At 39.0% G+C, this 25,000-nt stretch overlaps 1 protein-coding gene across 1 annotated transcript; it reads left to right on the top strand.

Moving 5' to 3' along the window:
• The first annotated feature begins 23,850 nt into the window (after nucleotides 1–23,850).
• On the top strand, nucleotides 23,851–24,789 carry LOC126070922 (olfactory receptor 7G2-like). Its single transcript, XM_049875250.1, has one exon. The coding sequence runs from the start codon at nucleotides 23,851–23,853 to the stop codon at nucleotides 24,787–24,789; it is 939 nt and encodes a 312-aa protein (XP_049731207.1).
• Nucleotides 24,790–25,000: the final 211 nt, after the last annotated feature.

The raw sequence follows: 25,000 nt of genomic DNA, 5'->3' as shown, positions 1-25,000 counted from the left end.
TGAGAGTTTTGCAGGGTATATTATTCTTGGTTGGCAGTTTTTTTTCATTCAAGGTTTTATATATGTTATCCCATTTCCTTCTTGCCTGCATGGTTTCTGCTGAGTAATCAGAATTTAGTCTCATTGTTTCCCCCTCATATGTGACTTTTGTTTTTCTCGAGTTTCTCTCAGGATTCTTTCTTTGTCTTTGGTTTTAATGAATATGATTATGATACATGAATTGGTGTTTTTCTTTTGGGGTCTATCCTATATGGGGTTCGTTGAGCTTCTTGGATGGTCACTTTTTCATCATTCGTGATATTAGGAAAGTTTTCTGTCAGCAACTCTTCAGTGATTGTCTGTGTGTTTTTCATTTTCTCCCCCTGTTCTGGAACTCCGATCACGAGTAAAATTTTTGCTTTTGATTGTATCGCACATAATTCTCAGGATTTCTTAATTTTTCTTTGTTCTTTTTTTCTAATTTTTTTCCCCAAAGTAATACCCAAGTATTTGTCTTCAATTTCACTGAACTTTTCTTCCATTGTTTGAAATCTGATCCCCAGACCTTCCATGACACTGTCCATTTCTGAGATCTTATTGTTTATCTTTTGGATTTCTAATTGTTGTTTTTTTATGATTTCTAGTTGTGAATTTATTTTGACATTTTGTTCCTGTATTATTTTCATGAATTCTTCCATTTTTTGTCTGTATTTTCTGTGGATTTGTCTATTTTTTCCTCATTTTTGTCTGCTTTTTGCTTCAATTCCTGGATAGCTCTGAATATTAGAGATTTGGATTCCCTCTTCAGTAGTTCCAGTGCCTTTTCTTCTACTGGAAAGTCATTTTGTGTTTTATTTTGGAATCCTACTGGAACCATCCTGTCCTTTTTTTTATATATGTTTTGATATTGCCTGCTGTCTTCAGGACATTCATTATTTTCTTTGTTTATTGATTGTAGATTTGTTTATTTCATCCTGCTTTTTTATTTCATTTGGTTATATCTGAGCAGGCAGGCTGTGTGTTCTTTGTTGTTTGCTCATCTGTGGGCTCGATACTTTTCACCCTCTCATCCAATGGGCAGCACTGGTCACTCAGCTATGGCACAGCAGGGCAGATCCAGCTGAAGGGGAGGGGCTGGGATGGGTTGTTTATGGCATGTACTAGGGCCAACAGGGCAGGTTGGGGGTCAGTGCAGGGCAGGTTCTGGTAGGCTGTGCCTGTGCTGCTTAGGACTGTGATGTTCATTGCCTAGTGTAGTTAAGCAGAAAGGAAAAGGGAGGTTTTGATGTGTGAAGCTAAGACGGGTATGAGAAAGAAGAGGTAGAGGAGAGAGAAACGGGAGCCAAAAAGCAAAAAAAGTGCTCAGAGAACTAGCCATTGGAGTGGAGAGATGAGAAACCAAGAAAAACAAACAGGAAAAGAGAAAAAATAAATAAGTTTTTTTAAAAAGGCCCCCAAGGATCCCAGTGACATGGGTATGCAGACTGAGGCAGTGGCTCCAAAGCCATGCAGTACAGCCTGGCTAGAAGGGATGGAGATGGCACACAGCACCAGAAATTCAGGAAACAGGAAAAGAAGGTAAGTAGAAAGAGATAAGAAACTGATAAATGAAGAAAAACAAACAGGAAAAAGAAAAAAAGAGAGAAAAGCCTCCAGGGATCCCACCAGCATGACATCACAGACCTGGGAAGGGGCTCCCAAGCTGCAAAAACAAAAAGAAAATAAAGACTGCAAAAAAAAAAAAAGAAGAAGTACCCAGAGATCCCACCAGCATTGCAGCACGGATGGGGGAAGCAGTTCCCCAGCCAAGTGGCGCTTTACAGCCTGTCAGGAAGAAGGAAAGATGGCACACAGAACCAAGTGTTTGAGAGAAAGGAGGGGGAGGAGGTGACAGGCAGGGACAGAACAAAAAGAAGCCCAAAAAAAAAAAAAAGCAACACAAGCAACAACAAAATGGCACGGAAGGAGCCAGCCTATATGGGCGGGGTGAATCCAAGTGGCAGGGAGCCAGTGCCTTCCGGCCAGCCTAGCAAACTGGGCCTGCTGGGAAGCATCAGGGGCCAAGCAGGGGGAAGAAGGGTGAGGGGCGAGGAAGGGTGTATTGCTGGCTACTGGTTGTTTTGTCTCCTGCTGGAAGCTCTGTGAAGCTGCTTTCTGGTACTCCCTGTCTGCCAATCCCAACAGGCATCCAAGATGCTGAATCCGTGCTGTTTTAGTTGACATGGGACCTCTGTTTGTACCTCTCCTTAGTCTCTGTTCTCTGTCAGTTTCTTTTTCCCTTCAGGAATACTAGAAACTGGGAGAGCTGAAAAAGGATCTTCCCTTAGAACCTTCAGAAACAACATAGCCCTGCTGACAACCTTAGTTCAGACTTTGAGCCTCCAGAATGCTGAGACAAAAGATTTTTCTCACTTTAAGCCACCCACTTTGTGGTAGTTTGTTATTAAAAAAAAAAATTACCATTGATTCGATTCTAACTCACAGCAACCCTATAGGACAGAGTAGAACTGCCACATAGAGTTTCCAAGGAGCTTCTGGTGAATTCGAACTGCTGACGTTTTGGTTAGCAGCCATAGCACTTAACCGCTACACCACTAGGGTTTCCACTCTGATATGGCAGCCGTATAAAACTAATAAAAAAACACCTGTTAAATTGCTAGTATTTGATCATATTTGTTCTATGTAACTGGCAATGGGATTAAAGGTCATTGTTTTATCACCACTGTGTGTATCCCTATTCAACTTATAAATTTGTACCTTTTTAAACTTGTTAATAGTGGAACATTAATATATAAAATTTGTGTCCTGATTGTGCTTTTGAAATTCAATCATGTTGCTGGGTGTAATAGTAACTAATTTGTTTAAATTCTGTATGTATTTATGTTATGTATGGTGAAATTACAAAATACACCTGATTTTTTATGTTGATGGAAATTTTGGTAGCTACTGTTCTGCTATTATGAAAAAATCTGTTTGAACATTCTCATGCCCGTCTCCTGGTGGAAATGAGTCAGTTTTATACCTGAGGTGAAAATTTTGGGTGCAGTAGAGAACTTACTCTCATTGACAACTTCCGAAGAATTTGTCTAAGTGGATGAAACATTTTAAACATTCGTGAGAAGTTCCTGGTGATCCAAATAATCACTAACACATTTTCATTTATTCTGAAAATTTAGAGGGTGTAAAAATTATTTCATTTGTTGGCATTTCTTTTATTATTAATGAAGTCAAGCATCTTCTCACATATTTACCGTCCATTTATTTTTCCTCTTGTGGAAACTTCCTCTCTGGTACTTCTATTGAGCTCTTTATCCATTTCTTATTAATTCATATCAGTTCTTTCTATAACCAAGATATTAATCTTTGTCAGTAATATGCAGTGCTAATTTATTTTTTAGGTGCATGGTTGTTTTTTTGCATATCCTTTATAGTATTTTTGGATGAATATATGTTCTTAGTTTTAATATAGTTGTATTTCTCAGAGCTTTCCTTAGTGAATTGTGCTCAGTAGGTCTTGTTTGTAAAACTGCTAGTTACCTCAATCTATAGTTTTGTCTTTTATATTTGAAGCTTGAACTTACCTAGAATTTATTCTTGCTTTTGATGTGAGGCAAGAATTCAAATTCATTTTTATGTTGTAATACCTTTTATTAAAATAATCCGTCAATCCAATTCAGTAGCAAATAAAGTGGCCATTTATATTGGTCCTCATGTGGGCTCTCTCTTAAGGTCAATAGAGCCATTTTATCTATCTCTGAATGCATATTACATGTTTTAATTATTGTAACATAACAGTCAGCTAAAAATATCTTTGTTGTCATAACAAACAAGGCCCAACATCACTGAGTACTGCAAAACTATCACAGCTTCACTATTTTCCTGATAATTTTTAATTTACTACAATATTGATAACAAAAAGCCATAATTTCAACCTATGATCTGCAATGCAAAAAAAAAAAGTATATTTAAGCTAGAATTTTGAAATTAGGAAAAGTTGGTACCAAAATTCTAAAAACAGCATAAAATGGCTGTTACGTGTTTGTTTAGATCACAAAGACTATATTATGCAGTGCTGAATATAATATGTAGAAATGACAGCAACATTCAATGAGCCATACATAAAAATTAGCCTTCAAAATCAGTACTTTGAGGGCGCATTTACTGTATTATCATTTGTATTTATACAGAAGATATATATGTGTATATATATATTAAAAAAAAAAGCCAAACCCATTGCTGTTGAGTTGATTCTGACTCACAGCTATGCTATACGATAGAGTAGAACTGCTCCATACAGTTTCCAAGAGGTGCCTGTTGGATTCGAACTGCCAACCTTTTGGTTAGCAGCTATAGCTCTTAACGGCTACACCACCAGTGTTTCCATGTATATATACCCCCACATGTCTGTCAGTTTATCATACTGTTGGGGCTTGTGTGTTGCTGTGATGCTGGAAGCTATGCCACTTATGCTATGCATTGGGCACATCTGCTGCAAAGGACCTCTTTAAAGTGTTGAAGAGCAAAGATGTCACCTTGAAGACTAAGGTGTGCCTGACCCAAGCCATGGTATTTTCAATTGCATCATATGCCTGTGAAAGCTGGACAATGAATAAGGAAGACCGAAGTACTGATGCTTTTCAATTGTGGTGATGGTGAAGAATACTGAATATACCATGAACTGTCAAAAGAACGAAGAAATCTGTCTTGGGAGAAGTACAACCAGAATGCTCCTTAGAAGTAAGGATGGCAAGACTGCATCTTACATACTTTGGACATGTTGTTAGGAGGGATCAGTCCCTGGAGAAGGACATCATGCTTGGTAAAGTAGAGGGTCGGTGAAAAAGAGGAAGACCCTCAACGAGATAGACTGACACAGTGGCTGCAACAGTTTCGTTCTGTGGTTCACAGGGTTGCTATGAATGGGAAATGACACAACAGCACCTAACAACAACAACAACAACATATATATATATACCCCAACCCCAGTGCCGTCGAGTCGATTCCAACTCATAGCAACCTTATAGGACGGAGTCGAACTGCCCCATAGAGTTTCCAAGGAGCGCCTGGTGGATTCGAACTGCCAACCCTTTGGTTAGCAGCCATAGCACTTAGCCACTACTCCACCAGGGTTTCCAATATGTATAATGTTAGTATAAACTATTTTTTTAACCTAAACATGGTGTCAGTCTTCCTGACAATGTTTTAGGATAGGGATGACTTTGAATGCACCTGCAGAAAGAAGGGAGCTTGTCCATGTGTGCAAAGGCCCTGAAAGGAGAGTGAGCAGAGAGAATTAGAGCGTAGGGGATGGCATAATCCTGGCCTCAGGGTGTGGGCATCAGCCAGCACAATAGTTTTCCTTCTCTGAGCCTTGCTCCTTAGGGATTTGCAGTGCTCTAAGATTATAATTACAGCAAAAACTCTTACTAATTAGGGATTTTGGATATTGAACTCTCAAAGGCCACAAAGACTACAAAGAATCCTCCTGTGACCACCCTACTAAACAGCCCTACCCAGGTTCATTGGCTGAGCACCTGAGCCAAGGGACCATCACTTCAGCACATTTCTCATCATTGTACTATTCCGTTAATGCCTTTTTTTTTTTTTTTGTAATTTTATCATGGGAAAATATATTTAACAAAACATTTGCCATTGAAACCAAATTTAAGTGTACAATTCAGAAACAATTATTACATTCATTTAGTTGTATAAATGTCACCACTATCCATTTCCTAATGTTTTTTATTATCCAAAAGAGAAATCACATTTTATTTATCCATTCATGTGTTGATGAGCACTTGGGTTGTTTATACCGTTTGGCTATTGTAAATAATGCTACAATCAATACTGATGTAAAGAAGCTGTCTGAGTTGTCGCCTACAAGTCATGTATTGAATTGTGTCCCCCAAAAATACGTGTCAACTTGGTTAGGCCATGATTCCCAATATTGTGTGGTTGTCCTTCATTTTGTGATTTTCCTATGTGTTATAAATCATAATCTCTGTGTGTGGTTAAAGAGGATTAGGGTGGAAGTAAAGCACTTGCTCAGGTCACGTTCCTGATCAAATGTAAAGGGAGTTTCCCTGGAGTGCGGCCTGTACTACCTTATATCTTACACGAGATAAAAGGAAAGGGAAGCAAGCAGAGGGTTGAGGGACCTCGTACCACCAAGAAAGCAGTGCTGGGAGCAGAGTGTGTACTTTGGACCTGAGGTTCCTGCACAGAGAAGCTCCTAGTCCAGGGGAATATTGATAAGAAGGACTTTCTTCCAGAGCCGACAGAGTGAGAAATCCTCCCCCTGGAGCTGATGCCCTAAATTTGGACTTGTAGTCTACTAGACTGTGAGAGAATAAAAATCACTTTATTAAAGCCACCCACTTGTGATATTTCTGTTATAGTGGCACTGAATGACTAAGACAATGAGAGTAGGATTTCTGAGTCATATGGTAATTCTATGTTTAACTTCTTGAAGAAACTTGTGTTTTCCAGAAATTTACACTATTTTACATTCCCACCAGCAATGGATGAACATGTCAATTTCCCAACAGCCTCATCAAAACTTGTTATTTTTCACTTTTCTAGTAGTAGTCACCCCAGGGGGTATGAGGGGGTATCTTATAGTGGGTTTGATTTGTATTTTCCCAGTGACTAATGATGTTGAGCATCTTTCCAAGGCTTATTGACCATTTGTATATCTTCTCTGGAGAAATGTCTATTCAAGTTTTGCTCGTTTTTAAATGGGGTTGTTTGTCCTTTTGTCATTGAGTTATAGAAGTTTTTTTCTGTATTCTGAATATTAAATCCTTATCAGATATGTGGTACCCAAATACTCTCTCCCATTCTGTAGGTTGCCCCTTCCTTTTATTGATAATGTCCACTGATGCACAAAAGTTTTAAATTTATTTTTAATTAAAACTTAATTCACATACTACAAAATTTTTCCTTTTAAGATGTGCAATTCAGTGGGTTTTAGTACATTCACAAAGTTCTACATCAATCACCATTGTCTAATTTCAAAACACTTTCATCACCCCCAAAACTAAATTCTGTACTAATTAGCAAAAAAAAAAAAAAAAAAAAAAAACCGTTGCCATCGAGTCAATTCCAACTCATAGTGACCCTACAGGACAGAATAGAACTGCTCCCTAGGGTTTCCAAGGAGTGTCTGGTGGATTCGAACTGGCAACCTTTTGGTTAGCAGCAGTAGGTCTTAACTACTACAGCCATCAGGGTTTCCTACTAATTAGCAGTCACTGCATAATTCTCTAAACCCCTAGTTCTTGAAAACGACTAATCTGATTTGTGCATCTATGGATTTGCCTGCTCTATATATTTCATATACATGAAATCATAAAACGTATGGCCTTTTTTTCCTCTGGTTTCTCTCATTGAGTATAATGTATTCAAGGTTCATCCATACTGGAGCATGTATCATAACTTTATCCCTCTTTTTGCTTAGAAATATTTAGTTGTATAGCTAGTCTACATTTTATTCATTCATTCATGGATTGATGGGCATTTGAGCTGTGACCATTGTGTTGCTGTTATGACTAATGCTGCTATGAACATTTGAGTACAAGTTTTTGTGTAGACATAGTCTTTCAGTTACCTTAAGTATAAACCTAGGAGGGGTGTTGCTTAGCCATAAATGAACTATGTTTAACATTCTGAGGAACTGCCAAACTGTTTGACAAAGTGGCTGCACAATTTTCATTCCCACCAGCAATATATGAGAGTTCTAATTTCCCCACATTCTCTCCAACATTTGTTATTTTTTTTTTTGTATAGCCATCCTAGTTGGAGTGACATGTTATCTCATTGTGTTTCTTTAAATAAATTATTGCAGTAAAATACATTTTTTAAAAAGTTTGCCATTTAGCTACCACCAACATTATTCATTTCCAAAAGTTATACATCAACCCAAAGAGAAATTCAGTATCCCTTTTGCAATGACTCCTATTTCCTCACTCTTGTCCCCCCCCCCCCACAATTTCTGGAAACCACTAATAAACTTTGCTCTCTATGCATTTGTGTAACTAGGTACTTCAGATAAGTAGGATTATAAAATATTTCCCTTTTGTGTCCATCTTATTTTACTCAGAATAAAGTTTTCAAGGTTTGTTCATGTTCTAGCATGTGTCAAAGCTTCATTTCTCTTTATGGCTGAATACTATTCCATGGATGAATATACAAAATATTGCTAATTTATTCATCTGCTGATGGACACATGGCTTGTTTCCACCTTTGGCTATTGTAAATAATGCTATAATAAATATCGGGGTACAAATATCTGTTTGAGTCCCTGCTTTCAACTCTCTTGGCTATATAACTGCAAATGAAATTATTGGGTCATATGATATTTCTATATTTAACTTCTTGATGAACCATCAAACTGTTTTCCACAGGGGCTGCACATTTTACATTTCCACCAACAATGTATGAAAACAAAACAAAACCATTGTCACCGAGTCGATTCCAATTCCTAGTGACCCTATAGGACAGGGTAGAATTGCCCCATAGGATTTCCCAGGAATAACTGGTGAATTCAAATGGCTGAACTTTGGATTAGCAGCCAAGTTCTTAACCACTGCACCACAGGGCTCCAACAATGTATGAGGGTTCCAGTTTCTCCACACCCTTGACAACACTTGTTAGTGTTCATTTTTCTGATATTAGCCAACCTAGTGGTAGTGAACTGGTATCTCATCATGGTTTTGATTTGCATTTCCCTAAAGACTGATAGCATTGCTGATGTTAGATGTATTCCAGTTGAAAGGAAAGAATGCCAGAAAGATGTTTACTGTGTTTTGTTGATTATGCAAAGGGATTTGACAGTGTGGATCATAACAAATTATGGATAGCATTGCAAAGAATAGAAATTCCAGAACACTTAGTCGTGCTCATGAGGAAACTGTACTTAGACCAAGAAGCAAGTGTTTGAACGGAGCAAGCGGATACTGCATGGTTTATTTAAGAAAGGTGTGCATCAGAATTGTATCCTTTCAGCATGCTTATTCAGTCTGTAGGCTGAGCAAATACTCTGTGAAGCTGGACAGTATGAAGAAGAACATGACATCAGAATTGGAGAAAGACTCACTAACAACCTACATGCAAATGACGAAACACGGCTTGCTGAAAGTGAAGAGGACTTGAAGCACTTACTGATGAAGATCAAAGATCACAGCTTTCACTATGGATTACACCTCAACATAAAGAAAACCAAAAGCCTCACAACTGGACTAACAAGCAACATTAGGATAAATGGAGAAAACATTGAAGTTGTCAATTATTTCATTTTACTTGGATACACAATCAACACCCATGGAAGTAGCAGTCAAGAAATCAAGCGATGCTTTGCGTTGGGCAAATCAGCTGCAAAAGACCTCATTAAAGTGTTAAAAAGCAAAGATATCACTTTAAGGGCTAAGGTGCGCCTGACCCAAGCCATGGTGTTTTCAGCCTCCTCATACGCATGTGAAGGTTGGACAATGAATAAAGAAGATCAAAAAAGAATTGATGCTTTTGAATTATGTTGTTGGCAAAGTATATTGAGTATACCATGGACTGCCAGAAGAACAAACAAATCTGTCTCAGAAGGATGCTCATTAGAAGGGAGAATGGTGAGACTAGGTCTCAACAAAATGGGTTGACACAGGGGCAGCAAAACTGGGCTCAAGCACAACAACAGTTGTGAGGATGACACAGGATCAGGCAGTGTTTCTTCCTGTTGCACACAGGGTCACCATAAGACAGAACCAACTCGATGGCACCTAACAGTAACAACACAGTAATAGCCACTCCCAGTGAGCATGAGGGGGTATCTCGTTGTGGTTTTGATTTGTATTTCCCTAACTACTAACGATGTTAAGCATCTTTCCGTGGCTTACTGGCCATTTGTGTATCTTCTTTGGAAAAATGTCTATTCAAGATTTTGTTCATTTTTAAATTGTGTCGTTTGTGTTTTTCATTGCATTATAGAGGTTTTTTCTGATTCTGAACATTAAACCCCTGTCAGATATATGGTAGCCAAATGCATTCTCCTACTTCATAGACTGCCCCTTCTTTTTCCTGATAAAATCCATTGATGCACAAAAGCTTTAAATTTATTTTCATTTTTAATAACGTTTTCATTAAAATATAATTCACTTACCGTGAAATTTATCCTTTTAAAATGTCCAATTTGGTGGTTTTTAGTACATTGACAAAGGTGTTCATTGATCACCATTATCTAATTCCAGAACATTTTAATCACCCCCAAAACTAAATCCTATGTAATTAACAGTCACTGCACATTTCTCTGAACCGTCAGTTCCTGAAAACCACTAATCCGATTTCTATATCATATGGCCTTTTCTTAGATCTTATTTCTTTCGTTGATTGTAGTGTATTGAAGGTTCATCCATGCTGCAGAGTGTGTCATAACTTCATTCCATATTTGCTGAGTAATAGTCCAGTGTGTCGCTGCACCACATGTTGTCATTCGTAGGTTGATGGACATCTGAGTTGTTTCCACTGCTTTGCTGTTAGGACTAATGGTGCTACGGACATTTTAGCACAACCTTTGTATAGACACAGTTTTTCATTCACCTTGAGTGTAAACGTGGAGAGGAATTGCTGAGCCATAAACTAACTTTATGTTTAACATTTTGAGAAATTCAAACTGTTTGACAAAGTGGCTGCACAATTTTCCCTCCCGCCAACGGTGTATGAGAGTTCCCATTTCTCCACATTCTCTCTAATATTTGGTATTATCTGTTTTTATTTCCTTATTTATTCATTGATTTTTTGTATAGCCATCCTCACAGCAGTGGAGTAGTATCTCATTGTGTGTGTGTTGTTTTCCTTTTTTAAATTTTATTGTCGTAAAATATATATAACAAAAAGTTTGCCACTTAACTAGTTTTAAATGTGCAATTCAATGAGATTAACTACATTTACTATGTTGTGCTACCATCGACACTATTCATTTCAAAAAGCTTTACATTACCCCCAAGAGAAATTCAATATCCCTTCAGCAGTGACTCCTATTCCCTCACCCTCAGCTTCTGGAAACCACTAATAAACTTTGCTCTCTAGGCATTTGTGTAACTAGATAAAAAAAAACTAGATACCTTGTGTAATTAGGATCATAAAATACTTGCCCTTTTGTGTCCATCTTATTTCACTCAGCATGAAGTTTTCAAGGTTCGCCCAAGTTCTGGCATGTGTCAGAACTTCATTTCTCTTTACAGCTGAATACTATTCCATTGTACGGACATGCAAAATTTTGCTAATGTCTTCATCTGTTGATGGACACATGGCTTGTTTCCGCCTTTGGTTATTGTAAACACTGCTGTGATAAACACTGCCACACAAGTATCTGTCTCAGTTTCAGTGTCATGGAATGAATTATGTCCCCCCAAAAATGTGTATCAACTTGTTTAGGCCATGATTCCCAGTATTCTGTAGTTGTCCTCCATTTTGTGATTGTAATTTTATGCTAAAAGGTTAGGGTGGGATTGTAACACGACCCTTACCCAGGTCACATCCCTGATAAAAAGTAAAGGGAGTTTCCTTGGGGTGTGGCCTACACCACCTTTAATCTTTTAAGAGGTAAAAAGAAAGAGAAGCAAGCAGAGTGTTGGGGACCTCATATCACCAAGAAAGCAGCACCAGGAACAGAGCTTGTCTTTTGGACCCAGGGTCCCTGTGCCTGGGAAGCTCCCAGACCATGGGAAGGCAAAGAGCAAGGACCATCTTTCAGAGCTGACAGAGAGAGAGAGCCTTCCCTTGGAGCTGAAGCTTTGAATTTGGGCTTTTAGCCTTCTTTACTGTGAACAAATAAATTTCTCTTTGTTAAAGCCATCCACTTGTGGTATTTCTGTTATGGCAGCACTAGATAACTAGGACACCCAGCTTTCAAGTCTCTTGGGCATATACGTAGAAATGAAATTGTTGGGTCATATGGTATTTCAATATTTAACTTTTTGAAGAACTGTCAAACTTTTCCACAGGGGCTGCACATTTTACATTACACCCACAATGTATGAGGGTTCCAATTTTTCCACATCCTTGACAATACTAGTTTCCATTTTTCTGATACTCGCCACCCTAGCGGTAGTGAAGTGGTATCTCATTGTGGTTTTGATTTGCATTTCCCTAAAGACTAATCCTGTTGAACATCCCTTCATGTGCTTATTGCCCATTTGTATATCTTCTCTGAGGCATTGGTGATGCAATTGTATCCCACCCATGTGGGAACACTGAGTGTGATACACAGCCAATTACCTCATGTCAGGCCACCAACTGTCTTGAATGTTGCTATGATGCTAACCAGATTACCATGAACTCCAAAATTAAGACAGAATGGGAAGAAAGGCATGGGGATCTACTTCTGAAAAGATAGCCAGTGACAACCCTATAGATCACAACAGAACATTGTGTGATCTTCAAACAATCGTACTGATGGCCCAGGATTTTTTGTTTTGCTGTACACAGGGTCACCATTAGTCAAGGCTGACTCAATGACAGCAAATAACAATAACATCATCTCTGATGACATACCTATTTAAATTCTTGTTCATTATGACTGTGTTGTTTATCTTCTGTTGTTGAGTTGTAAGTGTTCTTTGTATATTCCAGATATTAACTATTATCAGATATATGGTTCCCAAATGTTTTCTCCCATTCTGTAGATTGTCTCTTTACTTTCTTGATAAATTTCTTTGATGCACAACTTTTTTTTTTTTTTTTCAATTTCATTGGTTCTGTTTATGTTCACCTGGTAGCTTAGTGGTTAAGAGTTTGGCTGCTAACCAAAAAGTTGGCAGTTCAAAACCACCAGACACTTATTGGAAACCCTATGGGACAATCCTTCTCTGTCCTAATGTGTTGCTATGAGTCAGAACCAGCTCGAGGGCACCTAACAACAACAACAACAATTAATCTATGCATATGAAAGCTGGGCAATGAATAAGGAAATCCAAAGAAGAAACGATGCCCTTGAATTATGGTGTTGGCAAAGAATATTGAATATACCACGGGCTGCCAAAAGAAGGAACGAATCTGTCTTGGAAGAAGTATAGCCAGAATGCACATTAGAAACAAAAATGAGATTTTGTCTCACATATCTTGGACATGTTATCAGGAGGGACCAGTCCCTGGAGAAGGACATCATGCTTGGTAAAGTAGAGGATCTGAGAAAAAGAGGAAGACACTCAATGAGATGGATTGACACAGTAGCTGCAACAAAGGCTCAAGCTTAACGATGATTGTGAGGATGGTGCAGGAACAGGCAGCGTTTGGTTCTGTTGTACATGGGGTCACTATGAGTCACAACAGTCTTGAGGGCACCTAGCAACAACGACAACATTTATCTATTTTGTCTTTGTTGCTTGTGCTTTTGGTGCCAATTAAGAATTCATTGTCAAAAATAAGGCCTTGAAGTTTTACTCTTATGTTTTTTTATAAGAGTTTCATGGTTTAACTTCTTATGTTTAGCCCATTGGATGCATTTTGAGTTAATTTTTACATATGGTGTGAGGTATGGGTCCATCTTCATTCTTCTGCATTTGTCCAGTTCTCCCAGCACCATTTATTAAAGAGACTGTTCCTCCTCCATTTAATGGACTTGGTACCCTTGTCAAAAATCAATTTGGCATAAATGTATGAGTTTACTTCTCTGCTCTTAATTCTATTCCATTGGTTTATATGTTCATCCTTATATCATTACAACACTATTTTGATTAGTTTCTTTATAGTATGTTTTGAAATCAGGAAATGTGAGTCTTCCTATTTTATTGATCTTTTTTAAGAGTGTTTTGGCTACTTAGTTTTACATGAATTTTAGGAATAACATTTTCATTTCTGAAAAAGAGCTGTTAGAAATTTGATAAATATTGCATTGAATCTGTAGTTTACTTTGGGGACTATTGACTTGTTTACAACATTGAGAGTTCCAGTCCATAAACGGAGAATATCTTTCCACTGATTTAGATCTTCTTTAATTTCCTTCAGCAATGGTTCATAGTTTTCATTATAAAAGTATTTTCCTCTGTGGTTAATTTTATTCCTAGATATCTTATTCTTTTATATGCCATTGTAAGAGGAAATGCCTTCTTAATTTTCTTTTAACTTGCATCATTGCTGACATATAGGTAAAACAACAGCTTTTTGTTTTGTTCATGTACCCTGCTACTTTGTTGAAATCATTTATTAGTAATAGTAGCTTTGCTGTGGATTCTTTGGGATTTTTCGTATGTGTAGAATCATGTCATCTGTGAATGGAGATAATTTTTCCTTTCCTTTCAGGTTTGAATGCCTTTTATTTCTTTTTCTTGCCTAATTTCTCTAGTTAGAACTTTGAGTCCAATGTTGAATAGCAGTGGTAAGAGAGGGTGTTTTTATCTTATTCCTGGTTTTAGAGGGGAAATCTTTCAGTCTTTCTCTGTTGAGTATGATATTTACTGGTGGGTTTTTCATAACTGCTCAATCTAACGTTAAGAAATTTCCCTTCTGTTCTGAGTTTCTGGAGTGTTTTCTCATGAAAGGGTGTTGGATTTTGTCCAGTTTTATTTATTTATTTATTTATTGTATCGATTGAGTTGATCATGTGATGTATTACATTCATTGATTTTCTTCTGTTTCATTTTGGGCAAAATTCTACTTGGTAATAGCATATAGTCTTCTTAGCACACTGTTAGATTTGGTTTGCCAGTATTTTGTTGAGTATCTTCACACTGATATTCATAACAGATATTGTCTTTGCAATAGCCAAAAGACTTATGGCTGGCTTTAAAGTCACCTACACACTAACAACTCCCAAATTTATGTCTTCCAGAAGGAACACTCTCCTGGATTCCAGACTTCTGTAGTGAACTGCTCACTTGATATCACCATGTGAATTCCTAACAGGCACCTCAAATTCAACATACTCTAAAATACTACACTGATACTTAGATTTTGCCCACAGTATTTCCAGTCACTCTTGATGGCAACCCTATTCTTTAAGGTGCTGAGCAGTTTTCTCTAACTGAACATCATCTTTGATCCCTCTCTCTTTCTTATACCCCACGCCCACTTTTTCAGAAAACCCTGTTGTCTATACCATACAAATATATTCAGATTTCCACCAAAATCCACCACTTCCACAGTTATCACCAAGGTGAAAGCCACCACCATTCCAGGAATATTACAAAATCACTACACATGGTGACCCTGTGTTGGCCTTTGCCATCAGGAGACTGTTTGAATAATCTGCCTGACACTACATCTTTGATCTCATCTTTTCTATTCTCCACATCATTCACTCCATTTCAACCTTCCTGGCCTCTGTATGATCTGATCATTGATTTTTTTTCTGAATTATTTATCTCGTGGGTCATCATTTTTGCTTTGCTTTTCTTCAAGGATATTAAGTTAGATTTTACTGATAATATTTGAATGGGAAGTTTTTTTCCCCTCCATGTTTTTCCATCTGTGTGCTCACTATTTCTTGTCTAACATGTTCACAGTAGCCCTCACCAGTCACCACTCCTCTAATCCTGACTTCCTTTTCCTGACTCTCGTGGTGCAGTAAATTGAGACTATCACAATTTCAGCCACTGTGCTAACAGGTAGCCTGGTTCATGTTCTCCTTGGAGGCTTTTCTGAAACTTTCAGCTGTTCTAAGTCTGTATTCATGGTCCAGTCAGTGTCCACAACTCTTGTGTTCACCCACATTTTTCAAATAAAAAATTCTAACTCTGCCCTTGATTTCAATGCCAAATTTTTTCTAGAATATTTTGTCCTCTTTATCTGAATGAGTAAACTTACAGCTAAAAGTTCTTGCTTTGTACACAAATCCATAGCTCACCATACTCACCACTAATGTTTCTGTTCTTTTTTTAGTACCTGGAAAACATAACTGGTATTTTTTTTTTATTATACTTTAAGTGAAAGTTAAAAATCAAGTCAGTCTCTCATACAAAAAAATTTATATACGCTCTGCTACGTACTCCTAGTTGCTCTCTCCTATTGGGATAGCACACTCCTTCTCTCCATGCTGTATTCCCCGTGTCCATTCAGCCAGCTTCTGTCCCCTTGTGCCATCTCAATGCCTCTCCAGACAGGAGCTGCCCACATAGTCTCATGTGTCTACTTGGGCCAAGAAAGTCACTCATCACCGGTATCATTTTTTTAATCTTATACTCCAGTCCGATCTCTATCTAAAGAGTTGGCTTTGAGAATGGTTCCAGTCTTGGGCTAACAGAAGGTCTGGGGATCATAACCTCTGAGGTCCTTCTAGTCTCACTCAGACCATTAAGTCTGGTCTTTTTATGAGAACTTAAGATCTGCATCCCACTGCTCACCTGCTCCATCAGGGACTCTCTGTTGTGTTCTCTGTCAGGGCAGTCATCAGTTATAGCCAGGCATCATCTAGTTCTTCTGGTCTCAGGCTGATGTAGTCTCTTATTTATGTGGCCCTTTCTGTCTCAAAAGGTAATTTTGGGCTCAAAATTACCTTGTGTCTTTGGTGTTCTTCATTCTCCTTTGCTCCAGGTTGGTTGAGACCAATTGATGTGTCTTAGTCAGCCACTTGCTAGTGTTTAACACCTCAGTTGCTACTCACCAAAGTGGGATGCAGGATGTTTTCTTAATAGGTTTTATTATGCCAAATGACCTAGATACCCCCTGAAGCCGTGGTCCCCAGACCCTCACCCCTGCCGCTCTGGCCTTCAAAAGTCTCGGCTTATTCAGGAAACTTCTTTGCTTTTGGTTTAGTCCAGTTGTGCTGACCTCTCCTGTATTGTGTGTTGTCTTTCCCTTCACCTAAAACAGTTCTTGACTACTATCTAATTAGTGAATACCCCTCTCCCTTCCTCCCTCTCCACACACATAACCATCAACATAACTTGCATTTTTATGTTTCAGATCTTTCTGTGGTACAAGAAAAAGTTTAACTTTTTGGGGTGACCAACTGTATTTTGTTCTATTTTGTCTATTATTTCATGTGTTTGAAGTGAATGGGGTTAAGATGGCAAAGGGTAACATCATAATTTCATCTTATCTCAAGTTGGTTTTCAAAAGTTTATATATTAATAAACTTTGTATGTTTTTCTTGCTGTTGTTACGTGCCGTCGAGTCAGTTCCGACTCATAGCAACCGTATGCACAACAGAACGAAACACTGCCCGCCCAGTCCTGAGCCATCCATACAATAGTTGTTATGCTTGATGCCATCTAAGATGCATCCATTGGTCTTAACCCACCTGGATAAAAGGAGAATGAAGAATACAAAGGACACAAAGTAACTATGAGCCCAAGAGACAGAAAGGGCCACATAAACCAGAGACTACATCAGCCTGAGACCAGAAGAGCTAGATGGTCCCCGACTACAACCAATGACTGCCCTGACAGTGAACGCAACAGAGAACCCCTGAGGAAGCAGGACAGCAGGGGGATGTAGACCCCAAATTCTCATAAAAAGACCAGACTTAATGGTCTGACTGAGACTGGAAGGACCCCGGTGGTCATGGCCCCCAGACCTTCTGTTGGCCCAGGACAGGAACCATTCCCAAAGCCAACTCTTCACACAGGGATTGGACTGGACAATGGGTTGGAGAGGGATGCTGGTGAGGAGTGAGCTTCTTGGATCAGGTGGACACTTGAGACTGTGTTGGCCTCTCCTCCCTGGAGGAAAGATGAGAGGGTAGAGAGGGTTAGAAGCTGGAGAAATGGTCACAGAAAGAGAGAGTGGAGGGAGGGAGTGGGATGTCTCATTAGAGGGAGACCAATTGGGAGTATGTAGCAAGGTGTATATAAGTTTCTGTGTGAGAGGCGGACTTGGTTTGTAAACTTTCACTTAAAGCACAATAAAAATTAAAGTAAAAAAAAAGAAAGTTTCTCAAGGACCTTCTCCTCTGAAATGTAATTGCAAAGAATATCATATCCTTACCTCCCAGTTTCCTGGTAAGGGTTTTACATAACTTCAGGTGTCTTGCCATAAAGACATTAGAAAATTAGTAATTTTATCCTGAAAAGATGAAAGTAATGAGTTGTATACTCCTGGCTATACAAAGGGTCAGTTACCTTGCTGACTTTGTAATCTCTTTAGTGGATTTCCTGTGATGCATCACATTCTGGTTTAATGCTTACCCAATAGTAAAACTTACCTTTCTCTTAAAAGAGAGAGAGAGATGCAAATAATCAATACCGCTGAACTACACATGTAAAAATTGTTGAATTGGCAAATGTTTTGTTGTGTATATTTTTACCACAGAGAGAGAGAGAGATGCAAAGAGAGAATTGACACGGACAGAAGAGAAGTTAATGTGACTACAGAGGCAGAAATTGGCATAATATGGTCACAAACCAAGGAAAACCTGAAACGACCAGAAGTTCGAAAAGGCAATGAATGGATTTGCCCATAGAGTCTCCGGAGAGTGTGTGACTGTGCACACACCTTGATTTCTGCACTGTGAAACTGATTTCAGACTCATGGCCTTCAGAACTGTAAGAGAATACATTTCTGTTGTTTTGTGCCACCAAGTTTCTGGCCATGTAGTTAATACAGCAGCCAGAAGAAACTAATGTACTTCACTTTCAGTGTTATATATTATTGTAGTTTTTATCCTACTTCACTGGCCACTAGCCTCCTTTGATGTGTCCTGCTCATCTTTCCAACCTCAAGCCATGGAGGGCCTTAAGGCTCACTCCTAATCCTCTTTGCTCCAGCTACCCTGACTCTTTTGCAATAGCATCCAGACCCATGGCCTTAAAAGTCATCTGCACTCCAATGACTCCAAAATTTTTGTTTCCAGAGAGGAACACTCCCCTAAATTTCAGACTGGAATACCCAGCTTCCTACTTGACTTCTCAAGTGGATGCCTCACAGGTACCTCAAACTCAACTCTCTCCAAACTACAACCCTGATATTAAACTTCCAAATATATTCGCCTGCAGTCTTTCCTATCACAGTTAATGGGAACTCTACTCTTTTAGATGCTGAGCAGTTTTCTCACACCAAGCATTGTCTTTGAATTCCTTTTTTATACCATGTGCCCATTCTTTCAAAAGAAAAACATACCTAGAATCCCACCAAATCTCACCACCTCCACTGTTATCACCATGGTCCTGTTGTTGTTGTTGTTGTTAGGTGCCATTGAGTCGGTTCTGACTCATAGCGACCCTACGCACAACAGAACAAAACACTGCCTGGTCCTGCGCCATCCTTACAATCATTGTTATGGTTGAGCTCATTGTTGCAGCCACTGTGTCAATCCACCTTGATGAGCCCTCTAGGTTGGAAGGTACTCAAAAGATGACTGGGGAAGAGCTGCCTCCTAAAGGAGAGTCAACCTTAATGATGTGGATGGAGTAAAGCTTTCAGGACCTTCGTTTGCTGATGTGGCATGACTCAAAATGAGAAGAAACAGCAGCAAACATCCATTAATAATCAGAACCTGCAATGTACAAAGTATGAAACTAGGAAAATTGGAAATCGTCAAAAATGAAATGGAATGCATAAACATCGATATCCTAGGCATTAGTGAGCTGAAATGGACTGGTATTGGCCATTTTGAATCGGACAGTCATATAGTCTACTATGCTGGGAATAACAACTCAAAGAGGAATGGTGTTGCATTCATCATCAAAAAGAATGTTTCAAGATCTATCCTGAAGTACAACGCTGTCAGTGATAGGATAATATCCATATGCCTACAAGGAAGAAGAATTAATACGACTATTATTCAAATTTGTGCACCAACCACTAGGGCCAAAGATGAAGAAATAAAAGAATTTTATCAGCTGCTTCAGTCTGAAATTGATCGAACATGCAATCAAGATGCATTGATAATTACTGGCGATTGGAATGAGAAAGGTAGAAACAAAGAAGAAGGATCAGTAGTTGGAAAATATGGCCTTGGTGATAGAAACAGTGCCGGAGATGGAATGATAGAATTTTGCAAGACCAACGACTTCTTTATTGCAAATACCTTCTTTCACCAACATAAACGAAGACTATACACGTGGACCTCACCAGATAGAACACACAGAAATCAAATTTACTACATCTGTGGAAAGAGACGATGGAAAAGCTCAATATCATCAGTCAGAACAAAGCCAGTGGCCAGCTGTGAAAAAGACCATCAATTACTCATATGCAAGTTCAAGCTGAAACTGAAGAAAATCAGAGCAAGTCCACCATAGTCCTAGCCACCATCACTTTAGGATTATTACAAAGTGACTAAACGTAGTACCCTGCATCTGCCCTTGCCATCAGGAGACTGTTCGAATAATCGGCCTGACACTGCATCTTTGATCTCATCTTTTCTATTCTCCACGTTACTCATTACATTACAACCATCCTGGCCTCTGTGTGATCTGATTATTGATTTTTTTCTGGATTATTGTTTTGGTTGCTTATCATTTTAGCATTGCTTTTCTTCATAATTATTTAAATTAGAACATACAGATTCTATTTAAATGGGAAGATGCCCTGCCCTCTATGTTTTTTCATCTATGTGCTCACTCTTTATTGTCAGACAGGTTCACAGAGGCCTTGCCAATCATCACTCTTCTAAGTTTGAATTTCATTCCTTGACTCCCCCCAGCTCAATAATATTGAGGGTATCACAAATCCAGCCACCATGCTAAAAGGTAGCTTGGATTATCTTCTCCTTGGAGGTTTTCTGAAACTTTCAACTGGTCTAAGTCCATAGTCATGGGTCCAGTCAGTGTCCACAACTCTTGCATTCATCTACATATTTCCAATAAAGACATTCTACCTCTGCCCTTGGCTTCAACGCCACATATTTTTCTAGAACATTTAGTCCTCATTAACTGAAAGAGTAAATTGCAGCTAAAACTTCTTACTATGGACATAAATTCTTGGCTCAGCTTACTCGTCATTTTATATTTGAGTTCCTTTTAGGGGACCTGGAAAACTTAACTTGTATTTTTATATTTCAGGTCTTTCTGTGGTAATGGAAATTTTTCTTTTCTTTTTTTTTTTGAGACCAGCTATATTTTTTTCTATTTTATCTATTATTTCATGTATTTGAAGTGAATAGCAAAGAATGACATCACAATATCATCTTCTCAAGTTAGTTTTCATAAAAGATATGAAGAAAACTATATATTAAGAAAGTTCATATAGAAATAGCTAGATGTGGTAAAATAAATTAGTAAACACAAAAATTTTGAGTTCATTAAAGGTGAGAGACTTTTAAGTAGATTCTAAATGGAGCAACATCATTATCTATTAAATATGGCAGTTATCTAACAAAATCTACCGAGAGTATGAATGCACCTGTATCCTAGTTCCTAGCCAATGACATTGTGATTTCTCACAACTCCATTAAAAATCAAGAGCCAAAATATCAAGCCAACCTCCACTAATATGAAGAAAAACATACATTGAAACAATTGTGATGAAATTGGAAACACTGGTTATGGAAACGTCAAAAGGGAGTCTATCTCCAGTGATCACAGTCAGAATGGACCACAGAGAAGAGCTTAGAACATGCTGTATATAAAATATACAGAATGATACAGTAAGGTTCAGGGAACAGTCAAAGACTCTCAGAAAGAAAAAAAACACTACTTGCATTTTACACTATCTTAACTGTATTTATAAATATATTATGTTGTCATGCTGTTAGGTGCCATGGAATCAGTCCTGACTCACAGTGACAGTATGTACTACAGGAGAGAGCACTGCCCAGGCATGTGGCATCCCCACAATCCTTGCTATGCTTGAGCCCATCATTGCAGCCACTGTGTCAATTCGTCTTGTTGAGGGTCTTCCTCTCTTTTGCTGACCCTCTACTTTAGCAAGCATGATGTCCTTTTCCAGGAACTGGTTACTCCTGATAACATGTCCAATATACTTGATATTAAGTCACACCATCCTAGCTTCTAAGAAGCATTCTGGCTCTAATTCTTCCAACACAGATTTGTTCGTTCTTCTGGCAGTCCATGTTATATTCAGTATTCTTTTCCTTACCATAATTCAAAGACATCAATTCTTCTTAGGTCTACCTTATTCACTGTCCAACTTTCACGCTCATATGAGGCGATTGAAAATACCATGGCTTGGGTCAGGGGCACCTTATTCCTCAACCTAACATCTTTTCAGCAGTTTGAAGAGATCATTTGCAGCAGATTTGCCCAATGCAATTTGTCATTTGGTTTCTAGACTGCTGCTTTCGTGGCTGTTGATAAATATATTATACCCATATACATAACTATATCTTCACACCTAAAATAGGAGTCAGGGTCCTAATGCAACTCGTAAGATAGAGTTGCTGTCAAGTTGTGTTAAAAAAAAGAAAAAAAGAAGACGACTGGAATCCAGTGAGAAGGCTTTTGTGTCCATGTGTGCACGTTGTTGACACGGAGGTTAGCAGAAACAGAGAGAAAAATGGCATGATCTTACAGGGGCAAGGAATCAGCCATCCTGAATTTCACATTCTAAAGCCTTGGTCTTTGAGGATTTTCACTGTCCTGGGATCAGAGTGACAATAAAAGTGCTTACTTAATGAGGAGCTTTGGATATTGAGCCCCCAGGGATACAGAGACTGCAAATAGTCTGCCTGTGACCACCTCACTCAACATCCCTCCCCCAGGCAGGGAGCAGCACACCCGAGACTCCACCCACAGATAACCCTGAAGCCCAGGAGCCAGGTGTCCCACTCAATCTCTCTGCCTTTCCTCAGAACGCATCCTCCACCTTCACCATCCAGGGGATTTATCAACATCATTCTACGGCGACATCAGCCAGGTAACTTAAAATTGCTTAGTTATTGTTTGGAAATAAGGACAGGTGTTTTACCACAGGTTCATTCTGGGGAAACTGTGCTGAGAGTACATGCATGAAATGATTGAACTCAAGTTTCCCATGGACTCCTGCCTGTCTTCTCTCTTCCTGACATGTTTCCTTCTATCTTTGCACCAGTCCCAAGAAGCTCCAATTCTACCAGTCTCTAATTCTGTCTCTACAATGGTAAAGACCATTTTCCTCCTGAACAGAAATCGCCCCTTCTCCAACATGATGACTGTGATAAAATTCTGTGATATTTTCTTGCATTCTTATGGTGATGAAATAGGGTTATCAGGTTTGCCTTATCTTCCCACCCCTGGTTCTTAAAACACATTTGTATTATTGCTAACACCTGGCCCTAATCTCTGGGGGGAAAAAAAGAAACATGAAGTCTGCAAGAGACACTTCAGAGTGTCTCCCTCTTCTGTTTTTCTCTATAATAGTACCAAATTTATGAAGAAAATAATTTTACTGATGCTTCATGTCTGGGAGGACACATTTTTCTTTGTAAAGATGGATCTTTCCTTGGAGTAAGTGTGTCCATCCAGACTTGGTTAGAATATGCCCCTTGGGCTGGAAATCTAGGCCCACAATGAAGTCCACATGGGCCCTGTTGTTTTTGTTAGCTGGCAGTGAGTGGACCTTTGACACATGGCAACTCATGCTCAACAGAACCAAAAGCTGCCACGTCCTGTGCCATCCTCATACTTGATTGTGAATTGAACCATTTTAATACAGAATTTTTATTGGCTAATTTTCAGAAATAGATCACCAGGCCTTTCTTCCTATAAAATTACAAAATATTTAAAATGATCATAAGAACTCAGATAGTGTAAAAAAAAAAAAATGAGCACCTTATCAACACTTTGCAGAATAAATGTTGATGCTCAGCTATTGATCAAATTCACATATTTTTTATTAAATAATCAAATAATATACACACAGGTGACACCAACTTTGTATCTTCTCGATTTCTCATGACCCTGCCCTAGGTGCTGTTTACCTTTGGTGATGCAGCTACTGCTGGTATAGGGACCACACACTTGGTTGTCTTGTCACCTGATCTGTTCCATCAGATTCATCAACAATATGAAACCTAAAAATCAAACAAGTTTTTCTGGATTCCTTCTCCTGGCACTGACAGAGGATCCGGAACTGCAACCCCTTCTCTTTGCCCTGTTTCTGTTCATATATCTGGTCATTGTCCTGGGGAACCTGCTCATCATCCTGGCTGTCAGCTCAGACCCTCACCTCCACACCCCCATGTATTTCTTTCTTGCCAATCTGTCCTTCACTGACATCTGTTTCAGCACCACCACGATCCCAAAGATGCTGGTGAATCTCCAAACACAGAATCAGAGCATCACGTATGCAGGCTGCCTCACCCAGGTCTGCTTTGTCTTGGTTTTTGCTAGTTTGGAAAGTTTTCTCCTGGGAGTAATGGCCTATGACCGCTACGTGGCCATTTGTCACCCACTGACATACACAGCCATCATGAACCCCCAACTCTGTGGTCTGCTGATTCTACTCTCCTTGTCCATTACCACTGTGGATGCCTTGATCCACAGTCTGATAGTGTTGAACCTGTCTTTCTGCTCAGACCGGACAATCCCCTACTTCTTCTGTGAAGCTTTTCAGATCATCAAGATTGCCTGTTCTGATACCCTCCTCAATAGCATCTTCTTATATTTGGCAGCTACCACACTAGGTGGTGTTCCTCTCTCTGGAATCATTTTCTCTTATACTCAAATTGTCTCCTCCATTTTGAGAATGCCTTCAGCAGGTGGAAAGTATAAGGCTTTCTCCACCTGTGGGTCCCACCTCTCAGTTGTTTCCTTGTTCTATGGGACAGGCTTAGGTACGTGTGTTAGTGCCGCATTTACACACTCTTCCAGGAAGACTACAGTAGCTTCAGTGACGTACACTGTGGTCACTCCCATGATGAACCCCTTCATCTACAGCCTGAGAAACAGGGACATGAAGGGAGCCTTGAAGAACATTTTCAAGTGCATACCTGCTTTTCCGTGATTAAATTATCTGCTTTGGGCCTGGATTTCTAGTTTGCATCAAAGCGAAAAAATACTTATGAGCTAGAATCCCCGACTCTCCTATAACCAGGTTTTCTAAAATGACAAAATAACATAATGGCTAAGCAGCTAAGAAATCAAATGACACATGGCATTGGGCAAATCTGCTGCAAAAGACCTCTTTAAAGTGTTGAAAAGCAAAGATATTACCT

The sequence above is a fragment of the Elephas maximus genome, chromosome 3 (assembly GCF_024166365.1).
Source record: "Elephas maximus indicus isolate mEleMax1 chromosome 3, mEleMax1 primary haplotype, whole genome shotgun sequence".
Classification (NCBI taxonomy): Eukaryota; Metazoa; Chordata; class Mammalia; order Proboscidea; family Elephantidae; genus Elephas; species Elephas maximus.
Note: the sequence above shows the minus strand (reverse complement) of the source record. Positions and strands in the feature narration are given on the sequence as shown.

Bases quoted from the DNA above. Each gene is read 5' to 3' on its own strand.
- LOC126070922 (XM_049875250.1), top strand. From the start codon at position 23,851: ATGAAACCTAAAAATCAAACAAGTTTTTCTGGATTCCTTCTCCTGGCA.